The sequence below is a fragment of the Mirounga angustirostris genome, unplaced genomic scaffold (assembly GCF_029215605.1).
Source record: "Mirounga angustirostris isolate CCGP_5_RB_7025 unplaced genomic scaffold, mMirAng1.0.hap1 SCAF_5, whole genome shotgun sequence".
NCBI lineage: Eukaryota > Metazoa > Chordata > Mammalia > Carnivora > Phocidae > Mirounga > Mirounga angustirostris.
The window spans coordinates 162,302,635-162,315,808 of NW_026991713.1; the positions used below are offsets into that span (position 1 = coordinate 162,302,635).

General features: G+C 48.1%; 1 protein-coding gene across 1 annotated transcript in view; it reads right to left on the bottom strand.

Annotated features, from left to right (window-relative positions):
• GSG1L (GSG1 like) overlaps positions 1-13,174 on the bottom strand; it is a 204,132-nt gene that overhangs the window by 127,106 nt on the left and 63,852 nt on the right. The window contains exon 2 of the mRNA XM_045871886.2: positions 5,560-5,607. Within this exon, the coding sequence (XP_045727842.1) occupies positions 5,560-5,607 (48 nt within the window). The remainder of the gene's footprint in view (positions 1-5,559; positions 5,608-13,174) is intronic.

Genomic DNA, 13,174 nt, shown 5'->3' on the forward strand with positions numbered 1-13,174 from the left:
TGGAGAAATAAATAGGTCACTTTGGGAAGACAATGACCAGGGGAGAGCTTGGGCAGCAAAGCAGTGAGGCTCACATACACACATGCACTTGGGAATCCAGCTGAGCCAATTCCAGCACAACCAGCTGCCAACCATCCTTGAAGCCTGTGGTCAGTGTATTTCTGGCCTCATTGATGTTGGACGCAGCCACGTGACTTGCTTTAGCCAATGGGATGTTAGCAGACACATTGCGAGCAAAGGTCCAAAATGTGCTTGTGCACTTAGCCGCCTTGCATCTCTTTTTTCTTTAAGATTTTATTTATTTATTTGAGAGAGGGAGAGAGAGCATGAGCGGGAGAAGGGACAGAGGGAGAGGGAGAAGCAGACTCCCTGCTGAGTGGGGAGCCCAATGCGGGGCTTGAACCCAGGATCCCAAGATCATGACCCCAGCCAAAGTCAGATATTTAACCAACTGAGCCACCCAGGTGCCCTGCCACCTTGTGTTTCTGTCCCTTCTACCTGGCCCTCAGAATGAACACGCATGGAAGAGACGTGACTGAGCCCAGACTACATCCTGGAACCAAGACGACCTACAACCAAGTCAGCCCACAAACATGTGAGCGAAAAATAAATGCTGAATGCCCCTGAGCTCCGGGATGGCTTATTACCCAGCATTATGGTGGATGTTGCTGACCAGTACACCAGGTTCGAAGACTACCCAGTTGATCACAATTCTTTGGTGGGAGAATCTTACCTCAGTGAATAAGAGACTGAGATTTTGAGAGACAAGGGAAGAGGAAGACAAGAAAGCGTGTGAAGCGTTTCCTCTGCATTTTCAATATCAAGTTCACAACATAGAGACACTGCTGTTTATCTGCATTTGCACATTTCATCTTCATAAATTGCTCAGGCATCTTTAATTCGCCCCCTCCTCTGCCTCCCACAGCCTTTGTTCAAGTCTTATTCCACTATTCTGCCGGTGTTGCTCTGGGGCTGGCTGGATGCCTGAGGCCCAGAGGTAAATAAGAAACCACTGCTATCCTCAGAGGGGCCCAGCCCTGTGAAGGAGAAAGATGTGCGTACAAGTAACTATTACTCAACTCTGATACTGGAGGCCTGAAGTGCAGTGGGGGACAATCTGAGTGTCCAGCTATAGGACTGCTTACATAAATTGTCTCTACGTGATGGAATATTTTATAGTTGTTCCAAAAGATGAGGGTGGTTTTATGTATTGATATGAAAAGCAATTCATGATTTTATATATAAATATATATCTATGTATATGCGTGTATCTATCTATCATCTATCTATCTATCTATCTATCTATCTATCTATCTATCTATCTATCTATCTATCAAGGACTAATAAACCAAACCATTATTAGAGAATATCTAGTGGGCTCATAAGAGACTTCCATTTCTCATTTATGCATTTAAGGATCGTTACAATTTTTCTAACAAGAGTGTATACTGTTAAAATCCATGTTCATTTTTCAACCATTCAACAGGTGTTGTGGGGCACCTACAGTACCAGGCTTTGCTCCCGGGCACTAGGGACACAGTGAGTCTCACAGGGGACAAAATCCCTGCCGTCGGCGAGCTGACCCTCTCTGTTCATCAGGTGAGCGCTGAATACACTGCAGGCAGGAATGAGTGGCGTGCAGGGGTGGAGACAGACTTGGCAGGAGGCAGGGCTGCGATAAGAGGATGCTCAAGGAAGGCTTCCCTGGGGGCGGTGACATTCGAACCGAAACCTGAATGATGAGGAGGGACCAGCTGTGCAGAGAGCTGAGAATAACAGTGTTCTAGAAGCAGAGAACGACAAGTGCAAAGGTCCTGAGGCACTCGTTTGGCTGACTCAAGGAACAGTCAGGATCTGGGGGAGCTGGAGTGTGGTGAGGGAGGGGAGATTACAGGAGATGAAACCCAGAAGTTCGGGGCCGGATCCCACAGACTTCACAGGCCACGGTGAGAATGTTTGCTTTTTCTCTGAATAAGATAAAAGCCAAGGCGGGGTTTTAAACAGCGTTTCACATGAGATGACTTACGCTTTAAAAAGATCATTCTGGCACAAGTGAATCAGGGGGCAAGAATGGATGGAGGTAAGCAGTTAAGAGATTGTGGCAGGAATCCAGATGAAAAATGGATGTGGTTTAGGCTAGTATAAAACAAAAAGATATTTCCCGTGTGAAGCACAAAACTAAAGGGTCAGGCACAAAGGAAGAAAAATGTGTGCCATGGTAAAAATACCGATGCCAGACAAGTATTTTTCCAGCGGACAGGGTTGGGAAGCAAGGGGCGAGAGGGTGTTGGAGGAAACGGCAAAGAGGGGTACTGTTTTTGAAGGGTCTTCAAAGCATGACTGTGGCTTGCCAGGTGGAAGGAGGTCAAGGAAAGAAGGGGAGCACTAGTCTGAGAACGCCCTGAACTCGGCTCAGGGGTCTTGGTGAAGGAGGAAGGGGAAGAATCACACATCACACACGCTCACACACGCTCACACACGCGCACACATGCACACACTCACTCACTCACTCACTCACAGAGTCTTGGAAGACCTAGCTTTTCAGCAGAAGAACCAGGCATTTAAGAGCCAAACCGCTCAGGTTCAAAACCCAGCGTCTTAACTGTACGACTCAGGCAAGCCAATTAACTCTCTATGCCTCAGTTTCCTCACCTGTAAAATGAGGATTAAAAGGAGCCAATGTGGGGGCGCCTGGGTGGCTCAGTCAGTTAGGGGTCTGCCTTCAGCTCAGCTCATGATCCCAGGGTGCTGGGATCGAGCCCGCAATGGGCTTCCTGCTCGGCGGCTAGTCTGCTTCTCCCTCTGTGATCTCTCTCACTTTCGCTCTCTCTCAAATAAATAAATAATATCTTTTAAATAAATTTACAAAAAACAAATAAAATGAGCCCATGTGTGTAAAGCTCTCAGAACAGTGCCCGGCACCCAGTAAGCACCGCATAAAGCTGGTTAGCGTGAGTGCCATGGTTATTACCACGTCAGGCAGACCAGAGGGTAAGTCACAGAGGGAGCGGGCACAGGGACAAGAATGCGGGAGAGGAGTGTGCTTTGGGAGAGGACACACCTGGGCTCAAACACCAGCCCCAGACTCCCCGTGTGGCCTCAAACCACACACTCCATCTCCGCGGCCCAGGGTCCTCGTCTGGGAGACGGACCGTCACGGTGAGAGGCGGGCACAGGGATGGACCCTTGAGCACCACATTCCTGCAGGCGTCTCCGGAGGGCCAGGTCGGGGGGCTGCGCGACAAACCCCGCCGATCCAAGGGACAGCTGAAGCGCTTGACAGGCAGCGAGTACGTGAACACCGTCCTGCCACCTGGCGGCAAAGCCAGCGCGCTCGGCCTCCTTATAAACATTTTCACATACACACCCAGAAGATCCGTGGCGTGGCCGCCAAGGAAGAAAAATCACGAGGCCAGTAAAACACAAAGACACAATCTCTCTGGGAACCTCGGTCCTCATAAAAGAAGCAGGACTAAAGGTCAAATGTCTCCAGGAGGAGGACGAGCATCCCACGTGCCGCCGTCCACAGACACACATGTCCCCACGCCGCACACGCTCACACGTGCACACACACACTCACAGGCTCAGCCGGGCACACAAGCGCATGCACGCTCACACGGGCACACGCGTGTACATGCTCAGCCACGGGTGCGTGTGCCTGCACCCAGTCGCGGGGGCACCTGCTCGTGCATGCATACGCTCCCGGAAGCCAGAGGGGGAACACAGGCGGCCCCGGGCCTCCAAGGTCTTGGGGGTTATGCGCTGAGCCCTGGCAAGGGGCTGCCTCCAGGTTCGGGCTTGTAAGACGCGAGACAGCGGAGGGGTCTGAAGCCTGGGCTCTGCCCCGCATGAGAAGGGACACTTAGGTGGCTCCCTGTCTGTAAGGCTCAGATTCCTCATCTGGCAGTGGGCTGAGTTGTGGGGGGGCTTCTCAGTTAATGCCTGGGAACACAGTGCGGGCACATATTAGCACTAGGATTCCTAGCGCTTCCTGACCCCGGCTTAGAAGCTGAGGCCCCGATGCTCAGCTCAAAACTTCAGGGGTGGCCACCTGTAGCAGCCAAACGGGGCGCGGTCGCTGGGAAGCCAGGGAGGAAACTGAGGAGGCAGCCCCCCCTGCTGAAAGCCTGCTTGCTCAGCGGAAGGTGGCTGGGCCTTTTCCTGTGCCTGGGGGTCCCTGTCTCACAGGCTGCCACTTGGCCGGAGCTCACCAAGGGGACAGTGTCTCCGAGGCAGGAACATCACCAGCCTCCGTGACACATGGCCCCCTCGCCCACGCCCCCTCCGCCAACACCCGAGATGGGTCAGAGACCAGACCTCAGTCCCTGACCCTCCAGACACTCACTGCAGGGAAGCCACGAGCCCAGCCCCACCAGCAGGGGGCGTGAGTGGCCACAAGCCCTGGACTTCAGCATTTCTCCTGAGCCAGGCATGCCGAGATCCCCCTTGTTGGGACAGTTTCTAGGAGTGGACTTCTGCCTCAGTTTCCCCGCCCCGGCACCCAGAATTAGAGCCCTCTCCTAGTCTCCAGGCTGAAGACACCAGCACACCTGCTCTCTCCTGGCTGCCCTCCTCCTTGGCGGCAGGGGGTAGGCGGGTCGGGAGGCAGCCAGGGCCCTGTGTTCCTTTGGCAGCACGTCTTCCTGCATCTGCTCTCTTGCTCTCCCATAATACTAAAGCCCCCGACTTAGCTGAGCACACACAGTTGCCGGGACAACAATCTCATTTCCCAGCCTCCCCTGCAGCCGGGATCAAGTTCTGGCCAAGGAGACATGAGCAGGTGCTGTGGGCAACTTCTAGAAACCTTGGAGTTGACACGCAAGCTTTGCCCTTTCTCCTTTGCCCCCTCTAAGCTGCTGCCTGGAAGGCAGGTGTGACAGCTGGAGCACCAGCTGCCGTCTTAGACCATGAAGACAAAAGCACAGAGATGATGGAAAGAGGCAGCAAGGTTCTGGAGCGGAGCCACCCTGGACTGGCTGCTTTCAAACTTTTATAAAAGCAGTGCATATTTCTCCTCTGAAGCCAGCTATTTTAGACCACCATTCCTTACAGCTAAACCTAATCGCTGTGCTCACCCCACACGCGAGCTGGGCCAGCCCCTGACCATCCTATCTGAGCATCACTGGGGGTCAGAATCTCTGCTCTTGGGCCCCGTGCACCAGGGAGTGACAGACACAGGACATTTTGATTCCCCGCCCCCCCCCCAAGGTCAAATCCTGCAGCTGGGATGCAGTGCCCCCAACACTGGTCTAACCTGACCCCAACTTCCGCACACCCGTCCTACCTCTCCCCAAATCCTGGTGCACACTGGAAGTATGAAAGTGTAATGACTCTCAGGACTGCCCCACTCAGGGGCAGGACAGGATGATCCTCCATCTGTCTCTCTCCCCTTCCCGACTGCTCAAGAAACTCGGAGCTCGGCAGGATTATGGCTCTCTGGGGAGCCATCGCCCAGGGACGCTGCTGGAGGAACCCTCACGGGGCTGAGGGAAGCCACCTGGGCAGGAAGTGTCTCTGAAGGGCACTGGGCTTGCACACCTGAGCGGGGGCCACACTTACCCTTCTCCGATGCCGGGGCCAGGTCAATGAAGCTGCGACATTTTTCACCTTCGAAAAGAAAAGAAGGGTTTTCAGAATGTGAGAGGAAGTGAGAGCTTCAGGCTTTCGCCTCTCCCCTTCCCTGAGCCTCGTCACCGAGCAGGGAGTGGGGCCCCGAGCATCTCTAACCCTTATTCGCAGAAACTCAATGTCCCCGAGGAAATTGTGGACAGAGAATCTGCAAACTCAGCTAAACAGCACGAGGGATGTCGCCTCTGCGCTCACCCCCTTTCCAACCCATCCAGCCAGGTGGCTCGCACCTGTCCAAGCCCTGGGCCCCTTCCCCAGCCCCCACCCCATCCAGACCCAGCAGGATGAGGGCAACCCCTCGCTGGGCTCCCCAGGCCTCCACACTGCCCCCGCCAGAGGGATGCTCTCAGGACACACGCTCTGATCGCATCACACACTCACCCAGGCATATACACTCCTGCTCAAACCCTCTGATGACCTTCCAAAGAATGAAGCCCAAGTTCGTTCACGGGGACCCCTGCACTCAGCCCTGACACTCCACCAGGAGGCCTCACACATGCTGTACCCCTGTCAGGGACACGCTTCCCCTATTACGAGCTCTCACGGCACCCTGACCCTCTCCGACACCAGTCGCCTTACAATTCCACTTTTTGCATATGATTCTTGGATGGATGGCCCACAAGTTGTAAATGCCATGAGGGCATGCCCCGTATTCTCAGTGTGTTCCCAGCTCGGGAAATGGCAACTCCATCCCCCCGCGTGCTCAGGCCAAACATTTGGCGTCAACCTTGATTTCTCCCTTTGTCTCACATGTCCACATCTGATCTGTGGCTCTTGCTTGGTGGTATATCTAGAATCTGACCACTTCTCACCCCCTCCACGGCTCCAGCCACCATCTCCCACCTACATTATGGCGGTAGCCTCTGCCTGGGTCTCCCTGCTTCTGCCCTTCTCCACACAGTGGCCAGAGGATCCTGTTATAACCTCTGAAGGATTATTATGTCCTTCTCTGTTCAGAACCCTCAGAGTGAGAGCCCAAGTCCTCCCAATGGCTGACAAGGCCATTACCTCCCTGACTTTATCTCCTATTAGCTTCCCCCTCACTCACTCGGCCCCAGCCATATTGGCCTCCTTGCTGATCCTTAAATTTGCCAGGTATACGCCTACCTCAGGGCCTTTGCACATCCTGCCACTTCTACCTGGAGCATTTTTCTTTCAGATAGCTGAATGGTTTACCCTTCCTCTTTTTTATCACCTTCCTCAAATGTTACCTTCTCAGGGACACCTTTCCTGGCTAATCTATTTAATATTCCACAGGTCCCTCCCCTGACTGCCCATCTCTCTTCCTGCTGGACCCCTACTGCCTGAAACAGTGTCTGGTACATAGTGAATGCATAATACATATTTGTTGAAGAAGTATATCAATGAATAAACAAAAGGATGACTAGACAAACAGATGAGCAAATGAATGAATGAATGTCTTACACCCAAACTTTAGGTGTAAAGTTTACAAAACTGCAACTTTTCAGTCTCTTCCAGGGCCTCCTTGACACTGGGCACTGGGCTGACCACCAAGGACACAGTGATGAGCAAGATGGCCCAGCCTCCAGGCCCCTGTGTCCTGGGAGAGGAAAAATGTTGCCTACAAATCCAGCTGAAGAATCAGAAGAGCTGACTATGCTGGGCCCACAGCCCACACAGCAACAATCAAATGGGCCAGGCAGATACTGCCCCCTTCAGATGGGGGACGAGCCCTGGAGTCTGCCACAGTCCCCGCCCCTCACTGCTGCTCTCCCTCCAGCCTCACGGAAGCCACCCAGATGGCCCCTGGGACACTAGATCAGATGACCTTTAGGGTCAGCTTGCAACAGTGGGTTTAAGGATTTTACTGCTAATCCCAGCAAGGATATAGACTTTGTGCCAAAATGGAACCAATGTGAGTTGGGGGGTGAAAAAGACCTGGAAGCTTCTAACATTCTCAATTCATGTGTCTGCTTGAAGCTTCCTAAGTTCTCTAAGAAGGCCCCTGGAAGCCCCTTTGGGATCCTGAACGTCCTTCCAGCCCCATATAAACGCAAAGTCAGACAAGGTGTGTGCTGGCCGATGAGGCTGAGAAGGAAGGCGGGGGCCAGATCACAAAGGGTCTTGAGTGCCAAGCTAAGGAGTGGACTCGTGACTTATTCACATCACCCCTCCCAAAGAATCACGAGGCCACAGGTGGCTGGTTGGGGCTCCTGTGGCTTCCTCCCCAGGCTCTATGCTGAGATGCAAGACCCTCAACTCCTTTCACAGATGAAGAAAATAAGGCTCAGGGCCACTGAGTGACTAACCGGGACCACGCAGCAAGTCAGAGCTACCAAGATTAGAACCCACTGAAAGAGATGTTTGCTGACAGCCAAGAACTGGAAAGAAGGATAAAAATGTAAGAATTGGTAGCGTGCTAGAATGGAGGGATTTGAATGAATTGTTTCGAACTTTCTTTAATGTTACTTTGTTTTCTCAAAATTTGGAGAGAGAAAACATTAATGGTCAAATTCAGACCAACACCCAGGGCCACGTTCGGACTTTGTGGGTCCTAGGCACTTTGGCCTGTTGGGATCCTTCCCAAATTAAAAAAAAAAAATTAAAAGTTATATTTTACACTTGCATTGGCTAAAGACAAATATATTAACATTATATGTTAAAATTTTTCTTTGGGTGGCCCCTGGGTGGTTCAGTCATTAAGCGTCTGCCTTCGGTTCAGGTCATGATCCCAGGGTCCTGGGATCAAGCCCTACATCGGGCTCCCTGCTCCGCGGGAAGCCTGCTTCTCCCTCTCCCGCTCCCCCTTCTTGTGTTCCCCCTCTCGCTGTCTCACTCTGTCAAATAAATAAACAAAATCTTTTTTAAAAATTTAAAAAATAGAATTTTTCTTTGCCTAAAGGTTTATCTTTTTCTTCTGATTTTAAAAGAAACTAAAACTTTTGTTTGGGTCCATGAGAGCATTGTGGGCCCTTGGCTCCATGACCCCGGATGGGAGGGAGAAGGGGGCCCTACAGCTCTGGGTCTCCCAGCTCCATATCAATGTCTTCCCACCACCACTGGGCTCCTGATAATATGTAAGACTGATGTGCTAAGCATTTTGCCTTCTCTTCTTTAACGGTTTTACTGAGCTATGATTCACATGCCATATAATTCACCAATGTAAAGTATACAATTTAAAGGTGTTTACTGTATTCTTAGTATAGTCACAAGATTGTGTGACCATCACCACAATCAATTTTAGAACACGTTCATTACCCCCAAAAAGAAATGCCATACCTATTACAAGTCAGTCCCATTTCTCCCAATCCTCCCGGCACTGGGCGACCACTGATCTATTTTCCTTCTCTACAGATTTGCCTATTCTGGACATTTCACATAAGTGGAATTATACAATAGGTGGCCTTTTGTGTCTGGCTTCTTTAACTGAGCATGATGTTTTCACATGAATCAGTGATTTGTTCCTTTTTTTAAGACTGAATAATATTCCATCATATGGATACATCCCATTGTGTTTATCTTCATTGGTTAATGGACTTGGGGTTTGTTTCCACTTTTTGACCATTGATGAACAAGATTCATGTACAAGATTCTGTGGGGACAAATTTTCATTTCTCTTAAGTATATACCTAGGAGTGGAAATGCTAGGTCATGTGGAAACTCTATATTTAGCCTTTTGGGGAACTACTAGACTATTTTCCAAAGTAGGTGCAGCATTTTACATTCCCACTAGCAATGTGTAAGGGTTCCAATTTCTCCACATCTTTGTCAACACTTGTTACTCTATCTTTTTTTATATTATAGGCATCCTTCCAGGTGGGAAGTGGTATCCCATTGTGGCTCTGATTTGCATGGCTCTAATTACTAGTGATGTGAAGCATCTTTCCATGTGCTTCTTCACCATTTGCATGTCATCTTTGGAGAAATGTCTATTCAGATCCTTTGCCCATTTTTAATTGGATTATTTTATCATTTTATTATTGAGTTCTAAGAGTTCTTTTTATATTCTGCATACATATACCTTATCAGATATCCAACTTGCAAGAATTTTGTCCCATTCTGTGAATAGTCTTTCCACTTTCTCGATGGTGTCCTTTGAAGTGCGAGAGTTTTAAATTTTGATGAAGAAGCCAGATTTATCTATTTCTCTTTTGTTGCTCATGTTTCTGTGTCAGATCTCAGAAGACTTTGCCTGACACAACATCATGAAGATTTCTTCTTTCTTCTAAGAGTTTTATCATTTTAACTCATACCTTTGGTCTGTTATCTATTTGATGTTGACTTACATATATGGTGTACAAAAGGTGTCCAACTCCATTCTTTTGCATGTGGATATCCAGTAGTCCCAGCCCCATTTGTTGAAAGACTGTTCTTTCCCCCATTGAATTGTCTTGGCACCCTTGTCAAAAGTTAATTGGCTATAAATGGGAGGGTTTATCTTGTTCTCTCAATTCTATTCCATTGATCTATATATCTATCCTTATACTGGTACCACACTGTTTTTGATTACTGTAGCCTTATAGTAAGTTTTGAAATTGAGTAAGTCCTCCAACTTTGCTTTTCATTTATAAGATGATTTTGGCTATTCTGGGTCCCTTACATTTCCATATATGAATTTTATTTTTTAAGATTTACTTATTTATTTTGGGGGGGAGGGACAGAGGGAGAGAGAGAGAGAGAATCTCCAGCAGACTCCCTGCTGAACAGAGAGCCTGATGTGGGGCTCGGTCCCATGACCCTGAGATCATGACCTGAGCAGAAATCAAAAGTCAGACACTTAACTGACTGAGCCATCCAGGCACCCCTCTATATGGATTTTAAAATCAACTTGTCATTTTCTGGAGGAAAAAAGCCAGTTGGATTTTTCTTTTAAGATTTTTATTTTTAAGTAATCTCTATACCCATCATGGGGCTTGAACTTACAACCCAGAGATCAAGAATTGCATTCTCTACTGACTGAGCCAGCCAGGCACCCTGCCAGTTAGAATTTTAATAGGGACTGCACTGAATCTGTAGATCAATTCGGGGAACACTGCCACCTTAATAATATTATGTTTTCCAATCCATGAACATGGGATGTCTTTCCATTTATTTAGATCCTCTTTAACTTCTTCCAGTAATGTTCTGTAATTTATGGAATATAAGTTTTGCACTTCTTTTGTTAGATTTATTCCTAAGAATTTTATTCTTTCTGATGCTATTGTATATGGAATTGTTTTATTAATTCCATTTTCAGACTGTTCACTGCTAGGGTATAAAAATATGATTAATTTTTATATATTGACCTTGTACCCTGCAATCTTGCTGAATTCGCTTATAAGTTCTGATAGTTTTCAGTGGATTCTTAGGATTTGCTATATTCAAGATCATGCCATCATAGAGATAGTTTTACTTCTTCCTTCCCAATCTTGATATCTTTTATTTCTTTTCCTTGCCTAATTGCTCTGGTTAAAATCTCCAGCATAATGTTGAATAAAAGTGGCAAGAGCAAATGTCCTTGTCTTGTTCTTGATCTTAGGGAGAAAGCATTTATTCTTATATCATTAAGTATGATGTTTGCTGTAGGCTTTTCATAGATAATCTTTATCAGGTTGAGGACATTCCTCCTATTCCTAGTTTGTTGAGTGGTTTTATTGTAAAAGTGTATTTGCCTTCTATTTAATCCCATAATAACCTGCAATGATGTAGCTCTGAGAATCCCTATTTAGAGACAAGCAAACCAAGGCTCTGAGCTTCCAGTGACTTGCCCAAGATCACACAGCCAGTAATAATGGAGCAGGACTCAGTCCAGATCTGTAGACTCCAAACTCCATGCCTTAAAATTTTTCTAGCTATCTATTCCAATTTGCTATGTTAGAACTTCCTACTGCAGCCAGCCATTCCCAGTGGGTAGAGCTGAAAGGAATCCCCTGAGAACAGAGAACAGAGAATCCCCGTGCAGACAGTGAAAATCCACCAGGGGCCAAATAAAATGGCTCTCACACTTCTATTTCTGCTACATCGACAAGACTGAATGGAAGATGTTTGAGCAGAGATGGTCAATGCTGAAGTTTAAGAAAAAATCATAGTAATGACATAAGGAAGACTGGATATTTCAATGGTCAACAAGTCTAATAACTGAAATCCAAACACAGAAGGGATTTTTTTCTCCAGACCCTTGTGCTTCATGATAAAAATTAGCTAACCATTTGTGTGAAAGATATCAAACTGTACCATATTGTCTTATTGCTTTTAGAAGTAGCCTTTAAAACATCTTTGTCAATTATCATTAAGTTGATATGTTTAACTAACAAATTTAATTGGGGTATAAAACTAAAAACAAGAGCACTTTATCTCTTCAGACTGAGGCTTGTCAATTAGATCATGGAGCTGTGGCATGTTACTGCCACCTGATGGCAGCGTACCTTCTGTGAATCCTGGAACATGAAAGCTGGGAAGGATCCTAGACTTCATCCAATTTAAGTGGTTCTCAGCCCTGGGAAGCCCACGCCTCACCTACAGAGACCCGATTTAATTGATCAGTGTGGGGCCTACACTTCAGTGGGGTTTTAAAAACTACCCAGTGATTCCAGCATGCAGCTAAGCTGAGATCTGCACTCCAATCTGACTTGTAAAAAAAATCTATTTTCTACATTAGAAAAACAATAGTAAGTCATCTTAGTGATGACAACAGTGTCTGTGGGGCAGGATAGGAGAGTGCCCAAGAGCCTAAGTTCTGGGATCAGCGGATCTGGGTTCAAATCCTGGCCCTGTCATTTCTGGCCACGTGAGTCTCCAGTCTTTCTGTGCCTTGATTTCCTTGACTGTTTAATGGGTATAGCACCTATAAGGGTGTTGTAAAGGCTTGACATGGGCACAGAGCTTAGACATGATGCCTAGACCAGAGTGAGTGCTTAGGAAATGGTGACTGTCATCATCATCACTGTCATCAAATAGGACTCAGAGGAAACATGGGGCATGGCCTCTGCAGTCCAATGGAAAGGAGATCAGACTGATGCACAGACCACCAGCATGGTGGGTGGAGGCGGGGAGTGGGGCTGAGAGCAGGGGCCCTATTGCCAGACCCGCCTGGGTTCAGCTTAGCTCCATCACTTACTAGATGCATGACTCAACATTAACCTCTGGTGCCTCAGTTTCCCTATCTATAAAAAGTGAAAACCACCAATGCTAGTGTTTCTATAGTACTTATAACAGGGTGGACTGGTAGGTAGGTGGTGCCAACCACCAGGTGGTACAGCTAGGACAGCTCAGTGGGCAGGAGTCCACACTACCAAGTCGCAGCTGCAGGGATGTATAGTTCCCCCATGAGTCCGTGCCCGGGATGTGGCCCTGCACTCTCCATTGTTTCCCCCAAACACATGGACATTGTCCAGTAATTGTCCCATTTTTGCCCCTTGAAGATGCCCTTTCTCCCATTGCTACCTCCCACTCTGATTCCTTTGACTCGTGGTGGGCTACCAAGAATCGAGAAGGCAAAAGAGAGCATCTCCTCCCCAGGAAGGAGAGTTCCCTAAAGACCCACTGTGTTCCCAGAGATCCACTGGAGGGTAATGCTGCCCACTTCAGAGAGGACATAGAAAGAAGG